Here is a 23,046-nt window from a genome sequence, read left to right as displayed (position 1 = left end):
AGCCAATGGGTGCTGTGGTCTAGTCCAGCCAACCCATCACAGACATGGTCCTCTTGCATACCAGTGGATGCTATGGCCTAGTCAGGGAAACCCCCATTAACCTCCAACAGGCCAACCCCCAGCAAGATTTTGCATGTGCCAGCCTCTGCTGTGGCTTAGCCAGACAGGGCCCACATCCTATCTAGCTCTTGGGCACATCCATGGGTGCTGTGGTTTAGATTAGCTTGACCCATTCCAGACCTGTCCCAAAGGCATGCCAGCAGTTGCCTCCACCTTGTCTAGTCTGGCCTGTTCCTACCCCTGGTTTTCTTGTTCACCAGTGGTAGGTACAGCCTAGTAGGAGAGTGCCCGTGGTTCCCCTGCCAGGCATGCTCCCTGCTCTAGATCCTGCACCTGCCAGGGAGTACTGCAGTTCAGCCTGACATGAGTCGTACCACTTATCAACTGGTGCCACAGCCTAGCCTAGTTGGCTCACATCCATTCTAACTCTCATGTGTGCCAGTGGGTACAGCAGCCTGGCCCAGTCTAGCCCAGCCTAGCCCACCCTCCATGTCAGCTCTCAAACTCACAAGTGGAAACAGTGACCCAACTAGGGAGTCCCCAAAGTTCCCCTAACAGGCCCACTCCCATTCCTGGCTCTAGCGTGTGCCAGTGGGTGCTGCAGCCCAGTCTGATAGGGCCTGCCCCAGCCTCCGCATTTGTCAGCAGGTGCAGTAGCCCAGACCAGCCTGGCCTACCCCCAACCCTCATGTGAGCTGGCAGGTGCTGCAGTCCAACCCACCCTGGCTTGCAACCCATCCTGGCTCTTGCTTGCAACAGTGTGTGCTGTGGACTATCCTAGCCTGCCCTAACCACAAACCCAACTACACATATGTTGATTGGCGCTGCAGCCCTGTCTGGCCTTCCTATAGCGCTGACTTTCCTACTTGCCAGCAGGAGCTGCGGTCTGGCAGGGGAGCTCCCCTTGTTCCCCTATCAAGCATGTTCCCAACCCTGGATCTCAGGAGTACTGTGGCCAAGCTCAACTGGCTCACACCCATTCTGATTCTTACCGGTGGGTGCTACAGCCTAGCCCAGCCTGGCTCACCCGCATACCCAGCACCCAGCCTGCATGTAACTTGGTGGGTTCCACAGCCTAACCTAGTCTGGCCCACAAGTATTCTGGCTGTTGTGAGCTCTGGTGAGTGCTGAAGCCTAGCCAAGTCTGGTCCACCCCCAACCCAGCCCACAGGCATGCTGATGGATGCTGTAGCCTTGCCCAGCCTGGTCTACTGACAGTCCCAGCTCTCATTCTCACCAGCAGGAGCTGCAGCCCAGTAATTCTGCTCCCAGGCCCATTCCCAGCCCAGAGTCTGGCACTTGCTGGTGGGTGCTTCAAACCAACCCAGTATGGCCCACCTCTAGACTCAGCTCTTGCTAGTGGGTGTCGCATCTAGCATAGCCAGGCATGACCCATATATCCTATCCCAGCTCTCGTGTGTATCAGCAGGTGCTGCAGCCGAGGCCAGCCTGGCCTGTCCCTAGACCTGGCCAGCCCATACTAATACTGAATAGTGCTACAACCTGACCTGGCCTGCCTCCAGCCATGCTCTTGTGCTCCCCAGTGGGTGCTACAGCATAGTAAAGGAATTTCTCGAGTTTCCCTACCAGACCTGCTTCCAGCCCTGCATCTCACACTTGCCAGTGGGTAGAGTGGCCCTGCTTGGCATGGTCTGCCCTCAGTCTTGGCCTTTGCATGTGCCAGTGGATGCTGTAGCCTGGACCAACCTGGCCTCCCCCCAGCCCCAACCCCATCTCCCGTGAGTGTCAGGTGGGTTCCTGTCTGGTGAGTTCTGTGGTCTAGTCTGGCTTGGCTTATCACTACTCTCAGCTCTTTGTGCAAACTTTCAAGTGCTGCAGTCCCACAGAGGCGAATCTACAAATCCTTTACTGAATTGACTCCCAGATTCAGTTCTCTCGCTTTCTGGTGGGTGCTGTGGCCCAGCCTTGTATGTCCCACCCCCTGCTCTGACACTCACAGTTGGGTACTACAGTCTAGGCCAGGTAGGCATGCCTTCCACCCCCAGCTTTTGCATGCACCACCAAGCAGAAGGCAATGCTATTTAATCCAGCCTAAGTCTCCCATGTGGCTGGGTGCCTTGGCCTGAATCAGACATGCGCTCTGGGTACCTCTGCCCCTCTAACCCACAAATTGTGCAGTGACACAATTTGTGGAAGCTCTTGGAAATCATTCCTTCCCTGTCAAACATGCCCTCAGCTGCTCCACTCCAACACATCCCCAGGTAATCTACAGCCCTTTCTACCTCTCCTCCTTGCCGGAGAACCAGGGTGCATGCCTTGGCCCATGTTTCCCGCCTTCCCCATATAGCTTTTAAAAAAGGGAATAAGTAATTATGCTGGCATACTACTATAGTTGATACATTAACCAGGTTAATAATGCCCGCCAGCTACTGGCTGCTTTTCTCCCAGTAGAGTAACACTTGCTTCTTGCTCAGGTACAAGACAACCTACACAGTTACTTGCAGTTGGGGCCCATGGTGTCTCTGTAGGCACCTCCCACAGGTACACAACGTTCAAGGTCAGGAATAGGAGAGATAAGCAGTTACATTCAGGGAGAGCAGCCGACCGCTTCCCTGTGCACACCCACCAGCCCAGCACAGACAGAAGCCACACCCATGATGAGAAGACATGTGTATTAGGAAGGAATACATGTCTTTGTAGGAAGGAGACTTACGATATGAAGGACATGTTGACATGAGACTAAGTGGATTTCCTCTGCAGAAATGGACCCTTCTCTGGGGTAAAACTTTTCCCACTAAGAAAGGCACTGGAAGCATGATGTGTTTGACCAAATGAGACATCCTGCTGAAGGAGGCAGTTGCTGGGGCAATGCACATGCCAGCTTGAGATACGTGTTACTGTCAGCCTGTGCTGGCTGGGGCTGGCTGGGGACACCAGCTCCCTGGGTGAAGAGACCAGCTTGTTTTCCTTCTCTATCCACCTGCTCTTGACGGAACGGCTGAGGCCTTTAGGGGTGGTCAGCTTTATAAAGGCTGGATCTATCACCACCCTCTTTTTCTCTGGGTAGGATGAACCGCTGCGGAGACAAGACCTCCCCAACAGCATGGCCTGAGGTTCCTTTTTCTGCTGGTGTAACTGTGCAGGACCAGGTTGCTGCTGAAGCCCCAGCTTGTTTATCAAGACCTTTGCCACAGCAGTTATGATTGCCTGGGCCTCCGCCTCTTTTCTCTCTGTGACCATTTTCTCTAGGCACGGTGTGTGGCTCTGAGCAGCGGCCGATGCAGGCGTGCCACGTTCTAGGGTATCTTTCCACTCTGTGCCTTTTGGGGTGGGGCTAAACCACTGCAGGGAAGGCCTCATTGTTTGTTGAACATGGATGTCTGGGGGTGTTAGCACCTTCTGAGGCAGAAATGGCATGACTTCCGGTTTCTGGTCCCGAGTGGGGTGGCTCATCCCACCAGCAATGGTGACTCTTTTTTTGGCAGCCCTTTCTTTCAGCTCTCCTGGTTTGGACCTCTTGTCAGGAGAAATGAACATTTTGCTCTCACTCTTCCGTGGGCCTAAATTGTTTGGGATCCTGGCCTCTTGTTGTCCCTGGTCACTCATTGCATTTGAAAGGCGATCATTAAGCCCCTGAGGAGCAGATGTCTTGCCACTAGACAGACTCTGGGAAGCTACCCAAGAGGCCTGAGAAGCCAGAATGTCTGTGGTGGGGAAAGTTAGAGCAGTGCCTTTTTGCTGGGTGATGCCAGCAACTTGACGTAGAGGCGGTTTCTCTGAGTCTACTTCTGTTTGGCCCTCCAGTTCATTGCTACCCTGTGCCCTCTGGCCCAGCTGTCCAGCACTGCAAACAGCAGAAGTTCTCGGGGGGTGAGAATGTTTTCTGCTCCCCTGAGGTTTTAAGCTGAGACTCATATCAATGGCTTGCATATCTGTCATCACGCTGGCTCCCACGGTGGCACCCCAAGTATGCGACTTCCCTTTAGCCTTCCCTCTCTGACTTATGTCTTCAGCCATTGTAGGCTGTGATCCCCTTTTGGTCTTGTGCCTCTCTAGGCTGTAGCAAGGGTTGGCTAAGGCTGCTCTGCAACTCTTATCCTGGGGCTCACTCCTGGCTATCATTGGACGAGGCCTCCACTCTGGGCTCCCGGCTCTTTGATCAGTCCTGCCCAGTTGGCTTCTGCCCAAAGGAGTGGAAGTGACAAGCTCCGTAGCAGGCAGCCTAGGCTCCTGTCTGGTTGCAGGGGCCACTGAGAATCCACAGGTACAAGCAGTTGGCCTCATTGTCAGGACCCTTTGGACTTTGATAGGCTCGGGTGATGCAGGACAGAAAAGTCGTTCTGTGATCTGTCCTGACTGTTCCACCCTCTGTTCTCTTGTCTCATTTTCAGGACGACCCCCCAGATAACTGGCAATTTTGGTTCTTACGTTAGCTTCAGCTGCACAGACAGCAGAGAGGGGAAGTGTGCACTGTGAGAGAGATGAAGCTTGCTTTGCTTCTGCGTTGAGATTTGTGCCCTCATGCGCCTTCTCCAGCAGAAACCACCCATACCGCGCATCAAACCTTTTTAGGTGTGTTTCCAGCAAAAACCGAGTGAGGGGATTGAGGAAGGAAAGCTTTCTGGATGTGTTCACACTGAGGGGTCGACTCTTTAAGAATATTAGCTTTCTGTGTTTTGAGGGGATGTTGGGCTTGGGCAAGGAATGATTTGCAACAAACCAGGACCGGCGCACTCTCACAGGGATCCTGCCTTCCTTGATCTGCCCCAATGTTTTGTTCAAATGGACATTCAGGGCTTTTTTGAGATGCTTCTTATCTGGACTCTTAGGTTTGTAATTTACACAGTCACATTCCCAAGGGCTGGTGACGCCACATTTTGACTCTTCCTCGTGATCCTCTAGAACTTTCACTGAGGCTCCTTGTGAATCCCAGGGTAGGTATTCCTGGTCATCCGCATCTAAATCCTTTTTGGCTGTGACTTGATGGACCTTTCCTGCAGCCTTGCTCAAGGGTCTCTTAGAACACACAAACCCTGACTCCTGCACTTTGGGGTCACCTGTATATGCCCAGGGCCGGGTGGGCTTGGAGAAGTCATGTTTTTCCATAGCCTGACAGTGGCAGATCTGTGGGCATTTCCCCTGAGGCTTTGTCTCTTCCTGGGAATCCTCAAATTTGCATGGGGGACCATCCTGTTCATCAGTAAGAAGCCTCACTTGACTCTGTTGTTCCAGCTGCTCCTGCTGAGAGCTGATGGAATCCCCAGGAAGAGTGGAGGCAGTCTTGTCAATCCGGGAGGCCTGGATGCCTTGTGGAAAGTGAGGAGTGGATTGGACAGCAACTTCCTTTGGGTTTTTGAATAAAGAAATTAAAGCCTTCCTTTGCTTCAGTCTCTTCTGCAAAGGCCATTCCATTTGTTGGTTCTTAATTGGGAGGGAAGAATCTGTCATCGTCTTCTCTTGAGATGGAGAGCAGGGCATTTTATTGACCCCAATCTGGGGTGAAGATGGAGTTGGTTCTTTTGGTACATGGGCCTGGGTATGGAACTGACCCAGAGGTAGGGACAAGTTTTGAGTCAAAGGTTGGCATTGGGCCTCATGAGAGGAGGGCAAGAGCTGGGCTTGGGAAAGCTGCGGAGCTGCATTGGCATGGGTTTGTACTGGACAGAAGCTAGAGCCACCATTGAACAAGACTGAGGGTACTTGTGCAGAAGAAGGCTTTCTAGGAGTCCAGGCTGCAGCCACTAGTGACTCGCTGTGCAGGGAGGGGAGGCCCCAGAAGAGCTGGCTGTATTTCTGTTCTAGGTCATCCCCAAAGACCTCTGAATAAGAGAGATGTTGAGGACCCAGCAACTGTGTTGGTTTGTTTCCCAGGTTCCAGAAGGGTTGTGGCATGGTGACAGCCTGCTTGTTACTCAGGGACCTCAACAAAGTTCCCAAAGACCTCAGGATGTAGCTTGGGTACCTTTGGTTCAGGAGTGACCCAGTCTTTTCTTCTGCTTTCAGCATCAGTTCTACTCTCTTGGAGATGGACATTTCTAGCAGCTCCTGCACAGCAGGGCTGATGAAAGAGGGGCCACCAGCCTCTACCTGCCTGTGTGTGGCATCTCCCCAGAGAGAGGCCTCTGGTGGGTGGTAGGAAAGATGCTCTTGCTGGCACCTGCCATGTGGTGAGGTGAGGAGCAACAAGGTCTTGGCAGTTGGCCACCACCAGAAGAAGAGTGAAATAGAGCTGCTTAAGCGGTCAAAGCCTGGGATGGCCGTGCCAAGAGATGCCAAGTAGGAGTTCCGTGGAGGAGAATTCTCTGGGACAGGCCCTGTGGGGATTCTCTTCATGTCAGACTGGACTTCCTGAGGTTCTTCTGGAAGGAAGGGGGCCAGGGGAGGAGGAGGAGGCTGGGATGGAGGAGCCAGGGAAGCCAATGGGGACAAGGTGTCAGGAGAAACATCTTCCTCAGTCTCCTGGTGAGGTTGCTTGTTTCCAGCAGGTGCTGGATTGCATTCATCTCCCGGGAGATGCCAGTGTGAAAGGTGAGAAATGCTGTCATCGTGGAGCTTCCCCACGTAGCTGTGAGAGACAAGAGGCACAGGCTGCAGTCTGGAATACATGGGGCCAGGAGTCCTGACCTGCTGGGCAGGGTTGGGTTCATGCAGTTCATGGTCCCTCTATTGTCTGCACCTTGCTTTATAGGTCTTGCTATCCTTCACCCAGGGCTTTGGTCACATTCCATTCCATTTTATCACCCCCTCCCAGAGTCATCTCCAGGCCCTGGGTAACTTCTAGTAGCAGGAAAGGACATTGACTAAAGCAAAACGTCCTCACCTTTGCAGAAGCAAAACAAGGCCTCGAGCCTCCTTCAGTTTCTCCAGGCAATCTCTGCAGGCTGGAAATCAGGAGATTAGGTTATGAGGGAGACGGGAGGAGTATGGGTTCCCTCTAGGAGGTCAAGTGGACTGTCCCTTTAAGTGTGATACTGGGGGACTAGACTTCAGAGCCCAAGCATCAATGTCCAACCCACACAACCCCTGACAGTGACAAGGCCCAGGGGGAAAGCTTTCAGCGTGTACAAGTGCTTCTACATCCATCACCACTGCTTTCCTCAAAACTCTTGGTGAAGGAGGAAGGTCCGATGGGGTTATCTCAAAGAGGATTTGGCCTTTCTGGGATGAAACACTTTCTCAACAGCTGGACTCCGAAATGTAGGCAGTGCTTGGCGCACTCCATGGTTCATCACAGTTTCATCAGAGCCCAAAATGTATCCTGGTTCTGATCTACTTCTCAGAGGCCTCCCCACAGACATGTTCAGAATATGGGTCTATTTTCCCATGGACTGGAGAGCTCAAAGCACCTGTGAGGGCTCCAAGTCAAAGGGAACAACCTTACCTTTCAGAGCTCTGCTCTTCTCCTTGTTTGTGGTCCTTCTCCTTGTCTGCACTTGACCCTGAGAGATAAGCAAGAGAGACTGGGACACAGCTCTCTCTCCTTCCCCTGGACCAGCCACAGACATTCAGTGCTCTTGAATAACATGACTTACTCCATGCTGCTAAGGATGCTCTGTGCTCTTTTGTTTTGCTCACTTTTGTCAAAAAATGTTTGATAGGCAAAGACTAAGGTCCCATCCACTGTTTCATTCCCTGAATTGCTGCAATAATCCAGACTGAACAAAAGCTCTGCTTGAACCATCATCACTTGAACTAGGCACTCCCATGTGTAATTTGGGTATCCCAAATGGCCAAATTCTTGCCTACCTTATTATTTTTTAAATTCAACAAAAGATATTTCTTATTCCTCTAAAAGCCCAGAGATGTATTCTATGTAAGATCCATCGTAGGTGTCCTTGCTCACTGGTCCCTTCTTGAGTAAACAGACTCAGTTCTGGAGCACATCTGAGCTGTCAGGGAGGATTCCTGCTGCCTGAGGTAATAGATGACTCCAGGCCTTGAATGGAAGCTCTCATCTCCCAGCACAGCCCTGAGATCAGCCCAGCTTGGGTAAAGAGCATGCTTTTGTGCCACTTGTCCCAGGGAGGCAACTGATGAGCCATGGCTCAGAACCTGTCGCTCTCCCACTGCCCTAAGAGATCTCAAATTCTGTGAGTCGTGTGAACATTGGTTGCTGAGTCAGAGTCCAGCTGTGGCCCACTGCTCTCCAGTGCCCTCAGGGGGACAGCCTGAGAGCCTCACATAGAAATCTTATCCCCCACTGCCAACTGCTACAGGATGTTTCCCGGGATTTCCCATCTACAGAGTCTCTCAGGTTGACTGGGAACTTGAAAATAAGAGGGGAAGAAAGCAAAAAACATCATTTGTCGGATTCTGGCCAAGGGTTCCTTACTTTCCTGCTGTTCCTCCTTATCTTGTGAGGTGGTGAGGATGGAGGTCTGAGGATGAGAAATAGGAGGAAGAGCCCCAGTCCACACAGGAAGATGACCACAATGTCAGTGCCGCGGGAAATGCAGCTGGATCGCTGCCGCTGCACACGGACACTTTTTGGAGGAAAGAGTTGATGCTCCATCCATTGACTCCCACTTTCACCCTTAGCAGCTGAACCTTTTAGTAGAACAGAGTAAGAACCCCATGCCCGCATCACAGAGCTATGGCCTCCTCATCACAAAGGGGCTCTGAAGCTTGGGAGGGGCAAGGAGAAGAAGGGGCTGACCATGACCCTTCCCCCGTTATCCTGCCCTGTCGATCTCTCCACTCTCCTGGGCCTTTCTACAAACCTCCATCCAAATCCACCTGCTCAATATGTCATGGAAAATATGCAACACCACTCCGCAGCTCAAAGACAGAGAAGAATGAACTGTGGGACCTGATGGGCTCTACTGGGCATGTCCCTGGGCTCTCTGATCTATTTCTCCATCCCGTATGCCAAGAATCATATATTATTTCTCAGGAAATTACAACAGTGCATACATATCCTGTCAGTGAATATCCTGTCAATGATATTTGATAAAAAAAAATCCATGGAGATCCAAAGGCAAGATCTTTTCTAACATCACTAGTTTCACTCAATTTTTTGTTTTTATTTTTAAAGATGTACTTATTTTTTATTTGAAAGGCAGGCATTACAGAGAGAGAAGGAGAAATAGAGAAAGAGGTCTTCCACGTTCACTAGTCAGTTGACTGCAACCCCACATCTCCCATATGACTACAGAGGCCCAATGGCTGGAGCCATCTGCTGCTGCTTCTCCAGTTCATAAGCAGCGAGCTGGATCGGAAGTGGAGCAGCCAGGACACAGATCAGTGCACATATGGGATGCCAGCACCACAAGTGGAGGATTAGCCTGTGTGAGCCACTGTGCCAGTCCCTCAAGTTTGCGCTTTCTAATTAGAATATCAGCTGTGTTTTTGGCAACCACAGTTAATGCCTAGGAGGAGGAAAAACAAGGATAATCTTGGACCTTAGCTCCCCCTTTAGACCAGCTTCCAGTCATGGATCTCATACATACTTCTGGTGTTTGGCTCAGCTTGACTTGGCCCATATCCAGTCCCTATCTGTGGCCTTGCCAGACCAGCTCACACTCATTCTGGCTCTTGCTGGTGGGTGGTACAGCTCAGCCCTGCCTGGTCTATTCCAAGACCCAGCTCTCATGTGGATCAGCAGGTGCAATGACCTAACCCAACCTGCTCCATACTCACACTGACTTTTGCAAGTACCAGTGAGTGCTGAAGGCTAGCCCAGTCTGTCACACCCCCAGACTCAGCCCACACACATGTCAAAGGATGTTTTAGTCATGTTCAACCAGGTCCATCTCCATTCTTGGCTCCTGCACTCATCAGTGGAAACTACAGCTTAGCAGTGGTGTCCCCTCAGCTCCCCTACCAGGCCACATATCTTGCATGTTCCAATGGTTGTTCCAACCCAGCCTGGCATGGCCTAACTACAGTCTTATCTCTTGCCATTGGATGTTGAAGCCTGCCCTGGCTTGGCCTGCTCGCAGTCCCAACTTTCACTGGGGGGTGGGTGGGGGAGGGGTGCTAAAGTCTAATCCTGCTCAGCAGATCCCCATCCCTGGCTGTCATGCAAACTGGTAGATGTGATAGCCTAGCTCTGCATCACCAGTACCTGTTACTGGCTCCTGCGATGCCAGTGTGCTGTGGTTTGGCTCAGCCCTGCCTGATTTACCTACCTGAGCCAACTCATATTTGACAACAATTGTGTGGCCTGACCAGCACCCAGCACTGACTCATGTGCTCACCAGTGGGAGCTACAATCTACCAGAGGAGTTCCCCAATTCCCCCACCAGGCCCACTTCCAAACCCAGATCTTATATGTGCCAGCAGGTGTTAGGCCCTAACCTAGCGCCGTCTGCTTCTCAGTCTCAGCCTTTGCGTGTGCTGATAGATTTTGTGGCACAGCCCGCCTTCACACCCCATTCTTGGGGAGCCTGCTAGAGCTTCAGCCTGGAGCAGTCTGACCTGTTCCCCACTCCAGTTCCAATGATTGTCAGTGAGTTCATTGGTTATGCCTAGTGTAGACCATCACCACCCACAGCTCTTGAGCAAACTCACAGACATTGCTGAGACACAGGGGTGAGCCCACAGAAGCTGCTACCAGACCCAGTTCTCTCACATACCCCTATTGTCATGGCCCAACCTAATATGATACATCCTGTGTTCTGACACTCACTGGTAGGTTTCATGATCTAGCCCTGCCATGCAGGACCCCCGTCCTAGCTTTCATGTGTTGTAGTGGGTGATTGTTACAAATGAGTGATACTAACTAGCTCAGGTCTCAGGGAGAGTGCATTGATTTGACCCAGAAAGATCTTCCAGCCTTTCTCCCTGAAACCACTCCATCTCATCACCCTTGCGTACATGTAGGGCCTGGCAGGTGAAAGTCCCCTAGAAGTCATTCCTCATCTGTAACATTCTCATTCAGCAGTATCCCCTCCCACATGTTGCCATACCCCCTTCCTTGAGCAATCCACATCCCCAGTGTCCATGAGCATGTGGGTTTCATGTTGCCATACCCCCTTCCTTGAGCAATCCACATCCCCAGTGTCCATGAGCATGTGGGTTTCCTGGTCTTCCTGAGCTTGTTCTTCTGGTGGGGTGGTGTGTTGGCCTGCACCCTGTCCGCCTGGGAGGGACCAAAGCACATGAACAGATCCCTAGCACACCACACCACACCAGCGTGATGGTCTGCGGCCCTCCCACCAGGCCCCAAGCATGTATGTGAGTCTCCAGGTACACTCCCGTCATGGCAGAAACTGGCACTACATATGAGTTTTAGGTTTACTTGCTAGTAGTTACAATAAGGTTATTTGGGTTTTTATAATGACTTGTGTTGAATATATAGATCAATTTGGAGAGTCTCACTATCTTAGCAAGATGAGTCTTCCAGTCCATGAATATAGGATGTCTTCCCATTTAACTACATTTTTCATGATTCCTTTAAACAAAATTTTATAGTTTTCAATATTGGTATTTTGTCTTTCTTGTACTTCTTTTGGCAAAAGTTATTCCTGGGCTAACATTGTGGTGTAGCAGGTAAAGCCATCACGTTGCAATTTAAGAATCCAATAATGGCACAGGTTCATGTCCAGGGGCTCCACTTGTGATCCAGCTCTCTACTCATCATCAGGAAAAAGTAACAGAAGATGACCCAGGTACTTGGGCCCCTTACACCGAGAGGAAGCCCTGGCTCCTGGCTTTGGCCTGACCCAGCTCCAGCAGTTGTACCCATCTAGGGAGTAAACCAGTGAATAGATCTCTCTTTCTATTTCTGTTTTTCTGCAACTTTTTCAAATAAAGAAAAAACAATGTAAAAAGTTATTCCTAAACACATTTTTAGATATTAATGTAGGTGCAATTATTTATATTTTATTCTCCTTGCTAGTTTTTCATTTTCAATGCTAGTACATTGGGATACAACAACTTTCTTAATATTGATCTCATGTACTGAAATTTAGCTGAAACTGTGTATTAGCTATAGTAGTTATTCTTATGAATTCATTATAAAATCACTTCATTTAGACATAATTTTACACCTGTCTTTTCAATGTAGATACTTTTTAGTATTTTTATCTATATAAAATGAGCAGATGTCACATATTTCACAGTATAGATTTAGGAGCATAGTGGTACCTTCTGCTCTACTTTCCTTTTGCCTGCATTTCCCACCCACATTGAATCTGTAAATTGCTTTAAGTAGGATGCACTTTTTGAGAATACACTGTTATTTATGTGCTTATGTATTGATTGATGTTGTGTAACAGCCCTGGAAAAGTCTGCACTATATCTTGAAAAGAAGCTATGAGATCAGACACTCTCATGATGAATCTGACTTTAGGGGCAGATATTAGCTTGTTGGTCCTTGTTCTTATTGATGTCTTCTATCATGACAGCAAGTTCCATTCCATTGATTTGGTATTTTTACTATGAAAATATGCTGAATTTTCTCACGTGATTTTCCTCTGTTTATTGAAATTAGCTAGAAAAGTAATTAGGATACTTCTGTGTTAAAAAAAAACAATTCATGTAGGAGGGAATTTGGAAAGAAGGTAAGCAGCCTATGGAATTATATCATAAAGTAAAAAAGAAAAAAAGAAGAATTTTTGTATAGAAGGCTTGGATTGTGGTTCAGCGAGCTGAGCTACTGCCTGAGATGCTGGCATCTTATGAGGGCATTGGTTTGAATCCTGGCTGCTCCATTTTCCACTCTACTCCTATGAATGTGGCTGTGAAAAGCACAGGTGATTGCCCCACTTCAATCACAAGCAGACCTGAAAGAAGCTTTTGGCTTCCTACCCCTGTGCTGGCCTGGAGGTGAACTTGTTGATGGAAAAATAGTTTGTGGAACTCTGAATTTCAATAGAATAAATTATTCAAGTGTAGAAAAACCTTTTGTATACTACAAGCCTCAAAGGGTGTTGGAGACGGAAATCCCATTCTGTTCTCATAATACTCTGGAAGGGAAATTTAATGACCAGAGGGTTAAAACCAATTTTGTAATATGTGAATTATCACTACTACAACTAAAGTCTTAACTTCAAAAACAAGTTAAACTAAAAATACTGCTGAGTCTTGGTTCTGAAAGTATTGCAAACTGTGAGGGAGAAAACTCCACAAGAGAGAAAAAACACTCCAATGAAGTAAACCAAAGAATCAAGATTTAATGTTCGGGCCTTGTGGTTGGGGGCAAAAGCAGCTCCCGACAGTGTGGCAGCTGTGGGGGTGCCCCTGCTTGGCCGGACCCAATGCTGGGGATTCAGGCCAAAGCCACTGCCGAAAGGCAGTGACCCAGTCCTTGGCTTTCTCCAGGCCCAAGAGAGCTCTTCCCTCAGGGTGAGTACATCTTGAGGGAAGAGCTCTCTTGGGGACTGGATTAAAGTCCTAGCTCTGCCCTGCTGCTTACATCTTATGGCATGACAAATTTGGGAGGGATTCGGGCCTTGGGGTTGGGGGCAAAAGCAGCTCCCAACAGTGTGGCAGCTGTGGAGAGTACCCCTGCTGGGCCAGACCCAATGCTGGGGATTCAGGCCAAAGCCACTGCTTTGGGTGGCAAGTGCACCAAATGGTGCCAGGCTCTGTCTGCTGGCCTCGTGGTGGTGAACTCTGGGGTTTTTAAGATATGTAATTGCTGCCTAGGGACACCCATGAATAAGGACAGTGAGAGATGGATTCTAGGTGATTCCCAGTAATGGGGTTATGAAACTTTCGGGCAAGTATGGGGACTAAGACCTGATGATTTGGAAGGGAGTGTCCATAAGATCTATTTGAGCCAGACTGATTCACCAACCCAAACGGGAATCCTGAGATGGGCTGTTAGTGTAGAGCATCACTGACTGCCACATACCAGTCCACACCAAAGCTATGGATGGGGGGCCTGTCTGACAGGCTAGGTACCAATACCTGACTGGGTGGTAGAATAGTGAACTGGTCACACTTGGCAGGTCAAGACACTAACCAGCACGTGAAAGAACTCGGACCAGGGGTAAACTCTGTGGGGGAAGTGTGGACCCAACCCTGTGGAAATATAAGTCCTGCAGGTTAGCTCATGAGCTGGGTGGTGATAGGCTGAGCTAGGTGTGACCATGGCGCCTTCCATCACTTAAACGTAAAGGAACCAATAGCAGTCTGGCAGGTCAAGGCAGCAGCACCCAAAGGTGCATCCTAAAATAGGAAGCGGGGTGGGCCAGGCTGCAACGGGAAGGGGTTGTGCTGGGCAGGGCCAAGCAAACCCCAACTCACAAGAGAAAATAGAAATCAGGATGGAGCACATGTCATACCAAACTAGGCTTTGGTTTTTGTGGTGGGCACCAACTCATTCCTATCAATCCTTTTAAAACTTATCCTGTTCTCTTCCTTCAGGAGCTGAAGACCCAGCACCTCAACAGCTGTGCGTATGTATGTGATGTGTTTGTATGTGATTAGGGTGTATATGTGTGTGCTGGAGGGCATGAGGCAGATGAATATAGTGAGAATCACACTAGATGTGAAGTCTAACTCTATGAAACAGCAAAGACAGCTACCTGTGTCAGTCATGCCCTGTCCCACTTCATTGACCACTTGGAGGACCCCAGCTCTGAACTGGTGCTTCTCCTCAGAACTGTGAGGTTGCCGCTGCTACTCACAAGTGCTCCCTGTACCTTTATGCCATTGCCTCTGTGGGCCCCCCGTCTTTTCCAAAGCAAGTATTTAACGAGAAACTTTGATCTTTTTTCTCCATTTCTGCTCATGGGCTTCTGGTTCTGCGGAGAATTCACTTGGATGAGTGGTGATGCAGCAAACCAGGCTTTGTGCTGATATGTTATGCCCTCAGCACCAAGATGTCGCTGTATGATTTCTCACACTGAGTCCGTAAGTCCTTGAGCTTGAATATCAAGGAGGATAGTGCGGAGGAAGTGGGGGATCCACACTTGCTTCTTCCCTTTGGGTTTCTCCTCTTTTAGCTGCATGAAGTCACTAAAAGCTGTTACAATTTTTAATGAATTAAAAAAAATTGTCTCCTGTTGTATATTTTTCTTTAGATGTAAACCAGACTGCCCATGCATCCACACTTCCCATTGAGAATTATCTGGAGCCATCAACAAAGCAAGAGCTTATATTTGCTCTGTAATTATTATAAATTTAAATCCAATTAGTTTTACCCTATTAAAAATGTCAGAAAATATGTTTAATAAATGGTCTTCCTTTATAGCCTCAAAGTACCAAATCATGAGAGTGGTGCTCAGTCACCCAAGAGTCCTGTTTGATCTTGGGAACATAATCTTTTTAAAGGCTAATCCAGGAAAAGCACTTTAAAATGAGAAAAGAAAAAAGTACAAGAATTAAACATTTTCTGAAATGGTTTTGTCTAGATTGCCTCTCACTGCTTAAAGCACTGCATCCAGGGCCAAAGGCATGGCCTCCCTCGCAGACAACAGTGTCAGCCCTCCTATTCCAGAGAGGAAGAGGAAAGCAATTCAGAGTGCATACATGATATCAGGGTAACTTTTTAAACAACTTGCTTAAAAAGGACAAATGTCATGTGTTTCACAATATAGATTTAGTAACATAATGATACTTCCCACCTTACAGTCTTGCTGGCCTACACTCCCCATTTTACAAAAGCATGCTTTCATTTCACTTTGCCCACATTCAAGCCTGCATTTCCCATGATGCCTGCACCTGCCCCTTAGGATAACTGTACTTGTTGGACAGTGGGACTGGTGTGTTTTCTTTCCTGCCTGTGTTCTGTCAGAATCCTGCCAATGTCACGAATTAACGTAGATGATACCCAATGCTCTAGATGGTCCTTGATCGATTTTTGACTGAGAAAGTGGTTATTTCAAATGTTGGAGACATTTTGTGGATTTTGAGGATGATTTTCAGAATTAGAAGTGTTAAGTGACTCTTGTTAAATGTGAAATTATTTGGAACCTTGTAGGAAGATACATTAATTTTGAAAAGCAATAATTAACATTGAAATTATGTTTTTCGAATAAATTTGGTTTCACAAGAAAATTTGTTTGTTCTTTTGTTTTTTAAACTTTGTATTAATATAAAGAAAGGCACTGTATGGGCCCAAGGCATGCGGGCAGCACACCAGCCTTGCACATACTGCTGCCAAAAGCCCAGCGCCAGGGCCACATTGCCAGAAGCAGATGTGGGAGTTGCAGATTGCCCAGGGAAAGCGGTTTGGGGATGTGTGGAAGGGGAAGCTGCTGCAGAAGAACTTTATAGGTGAGGAATGGCTTCTGGGGAAATTCTGTAGACTGGCCCACTGCAGTCTCAGGTAGAGGCTGAGACCAGGTGGTTTGCAAGGGTAAGCTAGAGGAAGGACACTTCTGGGTCAAACCAGGTCACCTGCCCATGGAAGACCTGGGCTGGGCTAGCTGGTTTTGATCAGACCCAACTAGGACCTATGAAAGTTAGAGCTGGGGAGTCTGCCTGGCAGGACTAGGCCACAGACCATCAGTGAGAGATGAAGCAAGGGGTGGGACATATTAGGCTCTGCAATAGCACTAACTGGTACATGAAAGAAGCAGGTCTAGGGGGCAGATTCTGTGGAGAATATGTAGGCTCATCCCTATGAGCTGCAGTAACTGCTGGTTTATACCAGAAATGGGGGTGGTGATGGACCAAGCTAGGTATGACCATGAAACTCACCAATACTCATGGGAAGTGGGGTTGCAAGTAGGCTTGGGTCCCCCAGGGCTGTAGTAGCTGCAGGTGCACCTAGAAAGTGGATGTGGGGTTGGGCTAGGATGTAGTATCCACAAGCTATCTCAAAGGCCAAAAATAGGGAGTGGGCTATGCTGGACAGGGGTCTAGCACTCACTGATATGCTTGAGATCTGATCCCTTGGCCAGGTAGCATTTCTGGTGGGAGAACTTGGGGAATCCCCTACTAGGCTGTAGCTCCCACTGGTGAGCACAGGAAAGGCTACTCTCCCTGTTAGCAGGTGTGTGAGCTGGCTCAGCAAGGGGGTGGCCCAGCAAGATGAGGTCATGTTACATCATACATTGACAAACGTGGGAGCCAGGATGGGATGTGGGACATACTGGGCTAGGCTGCCATACACACTTTTTTGCACTAGAGCTGGGGATAGGAGCAGGCTAGAGAGGGCTAGGTTGCAGCACCCACCATCAAAAGTTGGGACTTGAGTGTGCTGGGCCAGACCAGTCTGCTCCATCCAATGGCAAGGGCCAAGATGAGTTTGGGGCCATGCCAGGCTGGGTCAAAAAAGCTCCAGCATACACAATATCAGTGACTAGAAGTGGGTCTGGCTGTGGTTCCCACTGGTGAGCATGAGAGCCAGAATGAGGGTTTGGACTGAACTGGACATGGCAGCAGTAACCCTTGGCATGTGTGTGGACTGGATGTGGGGGTGTGCCGGATTGGTCTAGGCTCCAGCAGCTGCTGCTGGTTGTGAGAGCTAGAGCAGATGTGGGATGGGCTAGGTAAGGTCATAGCACCACTGAACCCCATGAGATCTGAGTCTGGGGATGGCCAGGAGAGTCTATACTTTAGCATCATCAGTAAGAGCTAAAATGGCTGTGGACTGCTCAAGCAAGGATGTTGTATTTGATGGTGAATGCTGGGACAAGTGGACCAAGCCAAGTTAGACCAAGCACCCACCAGAGGAGACCTGATAGAGAAACTTGGGGAACTGCTCTAACAGTACGCAGTCCCAGCTGATAAGCACAACAGCTGAGGCTAGGCTAGGAGCAGCCCAGACCAGGCCGGATCACAGTACCCACCGGCATATGTTTGGGTCGGTTCTGGGGGTGGGCTGGGCTGGGACAGTTTACAACATCCACTGGCACATGTGAGAGCCAGGATGCTGTGTGGAACAGGCTGGGTTGGGCTGCAACACCCTCTGGTTATAGAGGATATCCAGTGCATGTCAAGGGCTGGAATTGGGGACTGACCTGGTAGATCCAGGCTGCACCACCTGCTGGTGAATGCCAAGGAAAGGCAAACCATGCCAGACTGGGCCTCAGCACCCACTGGCACATACAAAATCCTGGTTGGTAGGAGGGCTACGGGAGCTCCCCTGCTGGGACACTGCTCCCACTGGTGAGCATGAGAGCTGGGAATAGGGGTGGATCAGGTGGGCAGGGCTAAAATACCTCTTGGACTTCAAGTGAGATGGCTTTGGAGGAGAGTCAGGCTGGGCTAGGACACCACATCCACTGGTGCATACAAGAGCCAGAATACATGCAGACTGGTGGGGCTTTGTCATAGTATCAGCTGGCAAGTGCCAGGTCTGGGTGCATTTACCACCCAGAAAATGCATAAGTCCAAGGCTGGGACTAAGCCTAGAAGGGAAACTGTAGACATCCCTTTGATGGGCTGTAGCTCCCACTGGTGACCATGAGAACCAGAGCTGGAGGCTGGCTTGGCTGGACAGGCAGTGCCACCCACTGGCATAAGTGTGGGCTGAAAAGTAGGATTGGTCAGATTGAGCTAGGATGCAGCATCCATGGGTGTGTATGAGAGCCAAAGGTGATGCTGGATGGACTGAACCAGTCTGCTGCACATATTGTCATGTGCAGGAACCATGGGTGGGGGTATGCCTGGTGGAGGTTATTGGGGGTTGTTCTGACCAGGCTCAGTTCTTGCTGGTGTGTGTGAGGGCCAAGTGTGTAGTGGGCAAGGTTAGGCTGGGCTGCAGCAGCTGTTGGTTTTCATATGAGACGGCACTGGAGACAGAACCACCAGTGGCAACCACCAGTGTGTGCATAGGCTGATGCCAATGATGGACTGAGCCAGATCCCACACAGGAGTCAGGTCTGGGGCCACATTTGGAGGGGTTTCTTGGGGAACCCCCACAGTTGGATGTTAGACTCAAAACTCCAACCATGGGCCTGGTGCAGTAGCCTAGCACCTAGGCCTCACCTTACATACACCAGAATCCCATATGTATGTCGGTTCATATCCTGGCGGCCCCACTTCCCATTCACCTCCCTGCTTGTGGCCTGTGAAAGCAGTCGAGGATGGTCCAAAGCCTTGGGACCCTGCACCCACGTGGGAGACCTGGAAGAGGCTCCAGGCTCCTGGCTTCGGATCAGTGCAGCTCCAGCCACTGCGGCCGCTTGGAGAGTGAATCATTGGCTGGAAGATCTTTCTGTCTCTCCTTCTCTGTATATCTGAATTTCCAATAAACATAATGTAAATCTTAAAAAAAACTCCAACCCCAGAGAAAATCACAGAATTGTGGCCCAACTTTGGAGTGCATATATTGGGACTGAGGCTGCTGGGTTGCTGATGCCTGTGCAGTGGATGGCATGTCAGTATGCACATGGGAACATGACAGGCAGCTCCTTGAGGCTTGCAGAGGATGTTGAGCACCATATCAGAGGATAGAGGACAGAACAAATTGGACAACGCTCTGGTCAACCTTTGACAGCAAGTATCTGGGTAAGTGGATGTACTAAGGTGGACTATGTCATCTACCTTGCACAACAAAATCAACAGCATCTCAGAACTATCCAAACCACTTAAGCAATACCCTAAGAACATTCTTCCTCACTTTGTGGATCCTTGGATGATTATCATATGGCCATCCCTCAATGCCAGGCACTGATGCGGTTTGAGTGCTGGGAGCAGCCACCTCCTTTTCCTCCTTTCTCTGCCAATAAAAGAAAAGAAAAATGGAAGCAGTTGTCTTACCCACCTCAACTCTCCTGACCCTAATCAGTAGTTCACATGGGCATGCCTCTTTCTCAAGTATGTAAACATCAAAACTAAAACAATTTTTAAAAACACAAAAGGGAGAAATAGCAACACTAGAATAGCAGAGTAGTTCAGTACTCCAATTAAAAGAATAGGATGAGTATAGATTCAATGTATTTCACTGGAACAGTTCTCAGAAAATGAGCGTTCTTCCCTCCCTTCCTGTTTCCAAGAAAAAAACAGACAAAATACAGGAAAAAATTGCTTAATCATAGATCAAATATCTACTTTTCTATATTCTAGTTTGTTGTGAGAAGCAGAGCAAGGCAAAAAATATTTCTTCCACTGTGTGATTTTTCAACTCAAAGCCACAAAATCAAGAAAGCATAAAACTATTTTTAGGACAAAAATTGTGAAATCTAAATAAATGGAACCTGAAGCATACCCATATGATAAAATATTAATTTTCCCAAAGAAATGAAATGGAGAAAGAAGAAGATGAGCGAACATACTTTTCAAACAATAGGCAATACCTGAAGGAAATGCACAAATGATCAGCTAAATGATCAGGAAGATATAAATCTTGTACCTTCCTGTTACAACTTGGGTTAAAATTTGGGAAGCTGAAGAATATTTGAAAAAAATAATAGCTTTCTAAATGAGAGGACTAAACATTCTTTGATGAAATCCTATTCAGAATACCAAAAACGTGAAGTATGTTTGTCTTATTTCTTTTACTATTTTAATATTTTGTTCAAGTAATGTTCTAAATGATAATTTTTATGCTAATGACTAGAAATGTGTCAAAAGTTATCATCTAGTGAATCATTGTACTGGTAGGAGACAAATGCAGATGCAGAGTAACACGACTTTGAATTTTAAAGAACACAGTGTTATGTCCAACAGTGGGGAAGAATGGAACATTCTGTGGTGCTTCTGAAAACTTGGTGTTGACTTTCTGGAATCAAACTAAGATTGTGTCGAGACAGCCAAAGTTAAAAATTGTTAACTTTTGTGGAATCAAAATATGATCATTTCAAATAAAACTGCTAAAATTTGTTAAAGAAACATTCATCTTCCTAGTTACATTAGTATAAGAAACCCTCAGATTCTTTCCCAGACAACTTTCTTTTTTTAAAAAAAGATTTATTTATTTTTATTGGAAAGGCAGATATGCAGATAGGAGGAGAGATAGAGATGAAGATCTTCCATCCGATGACTCACTCCTTAAGTGACCATAACGACTGGTGCTGTGCCGATCCGAGGCCAGGAGCCAGGAACCTCTTCCAGGTCTCCTACATGAGTGCAGGGTCCCAAGGCTTTGGACTATCCTTGACTGCTTTCCCAGGCCACAAGCAGGGAGTTGGATGGGAAGTGGAGCTGAACCTGGATTGGAACCGGCACCCATGTGGGATCCTGGCTCATTCAAGTTGAGGACTTTAGCCGCTAGGCCATTGTGCCAGACCTTCCCAGGCAACTTTCGTCTCCCATGGCCTGCCTGGACATAGACTCTGATTCTCATTATCCAGAGAATCTATCAACTCCTTGATATTTCTGGTTATGTAACAAGATTGAGATTTTGTGTAGTGAGATTTAACAGTCATATTTTTCACCTTTGGGACTTACGTTTTGGCAGTCTGTCTCAACTAGATTTTCTACAAGCAATTCATGTTTTTATATTTAAGCTTTTGAATGCCTCTGTTTTGAAAGGAAACTTCAAACAGATGCAAATTTCCTCTCACAATTACCTATGATCCATGACATGGTGTAATTAACTTGGAAATCTTACATATATTATAGTTAAAAATATAAGATGTGCCAAGACCACTTGTGGATTATTCTGCAACCTTGATCTGTCTCTACATAATCACAACATGTACCTCAATGTGGTAATTACTATTGCTTTATTGTGACTTTGAATACATCAAATACAAATTCACAATGAAGTCTCCCATTATTAATGGTTTTGAGCGTTTTCCTACTATTCTTATATACTAGTCAACCAAATAAACCTTGGCACAAAGTTTTTACAGCTCAGTATCCAAAAAAATAAAACTTATTTGAGATTTTAATTACACTGATAATAAATTTACTGTGTAGCAGTTTTTTGTTTTATTTTTAGTCTAATGACATTTACATAAACTCAACTTGGAGCTGGCTTTGTGACATGACAGGTTAAGCCACCATGTAAGACACATTCCATGAGTACCAGTTTGAGTCACAGCACTTTCCCTTCTACTCCAGTTCCCTGCTAATGTTCTTGCAAAAGCATCGGAACATGGCCCAAGTAACTGGACCTCTGAGACCCACATGAGAGACCTGGGTGGCAACCCAGGCTCCTGACTTCAGCCTAGTCCAGTCATGGCCATCGTGGCCATTTGGAGGAGTCAATCAACAGATGGAAGATCTCTCTTTCTCTCTCCGTCTTTTTCTGTATTTTGCTCTTTCTCTCTGTAACTCTTTCAAATACTTATTTATCTTCATTTTACTTAGTTGGGCAACTTCTTTTCATTCTATATAGTCTTTATATTTAAGTCATTTAAATAAGTTCATAAATTTACATGTGTACAGGTAAACATTTGCAATAATGTTTATTTTGTTTAATTTGATTTTTCTTATAGTAAATGGAAGCATTTAAAATATTTTCTAACAAGCACTGAATTGTGTTTATAAAAACTACTGTAGACCTTAACATTGTGACTGGCAGAATCCTAATATTTCGATCCATTTTCTATTCATTATCTTTGATTTCCAAGCACCTAATGACAAACAGACCTGCTTTATTGAGCATTTGTAATTATTTCTCATCCTTTAATGAACCGAAAACCTGACTGGTGAAATTGCATTGAATTAATGGTAGTAGACAGCATACAGATTACTAATTGAGACTATGTGTGCATGCGTGTGTGTGCGTGTGTGTGTTTGTGTGCATAATTCTGTGCAGTTTTTTTTTTGAAAGTTGCTGTAGGAAGCATGCCATTCTAATACATCTAGGAACCAACATGGAATTATAGAGAAAACCATTTCCACAGCCATGAATTTATGGTTATAGTTGGTGAGAGAGTTCTATTTGTTGGGATTTTGGCCACACAAAAAAGTGTTGCCCTTAAATAAAATGATTAAGGGAAATATGGAAAATACAGTCTTCAGAAAGCACATACAGGAGTCAGATTGAAGTCAAGGATCTGGAGCTTCTACCATACTGCTGTATGGTATAAACAGCTGGGAACTGGCAAGCAAGAAAAACTACCAGAGTTGGGGAGACATATGCTCTTGTTATTCCAGATGGATCCTCTACAGAAGGATGGGTTCCTCTTTGGTGCATCTGACCCCAGGAGGGTGCAGATACCAGGAGGACCTCCAGTAGAAGAGGTGATGGAGAAAATGGCAGCGCTAAATCTCCCAAGGAAGAAACCA

The 23,046-nt window shown here is 47.5% G+C and overlaps 1 protein-coding gene across 1 annotated transcript in view; it reads right to left on the bottom strand.

The window, feature by feature from the left end:
- Positions 1-2,676: 2,676 nt before the first annotated feature.
- LOC101520319 (spermatogenesis-associated protein 31E1-like) overlaps positions 2,677-23,046 on the bottom strand; it is a 46,081-nt gene continuing 25,711 nt past the window's right edge. Inside the window, exons 3-5 of the mRNA XM_058672797.1 lie at positions 7,403-7,460; positions 6,842-6,902; positions 2,677-6,586 (exon numbers count right to left, since the gene is read on the bottom strand). Coding sequence (XP_058528780.1) covers positions 2,761-6,354 — 3,594 coding nt within the window. The 5' untranslated portion in view covers positions 6,355-6,586; positions 6,842-6,902; positions 7,403-7,460 and the 3' untranslated portion in view covers positions 2,677-2,760. The remainder of the gene's footprint in view (positions 6,587-6,841; positions 6,903-7,402; positions 7,461-23,046) is intronic.

Source organism: Ochotona princeps, chromosome 14 (assembly GCF_030435755.1).
Source record: "Ochotona princeps isolate mOchPri1 chromosome 14, mOchPri1.hap1, whole genome shotgun sequence".
NCBI lineage: Eukaryota > Metazoa > Chordata > Mammalia > Lagomorpha > Ochotonidae > Ochotona > Ochotona princeps.
This window is presented reverse-complemented; position numbering and strand designations above follow the sequence as displayed.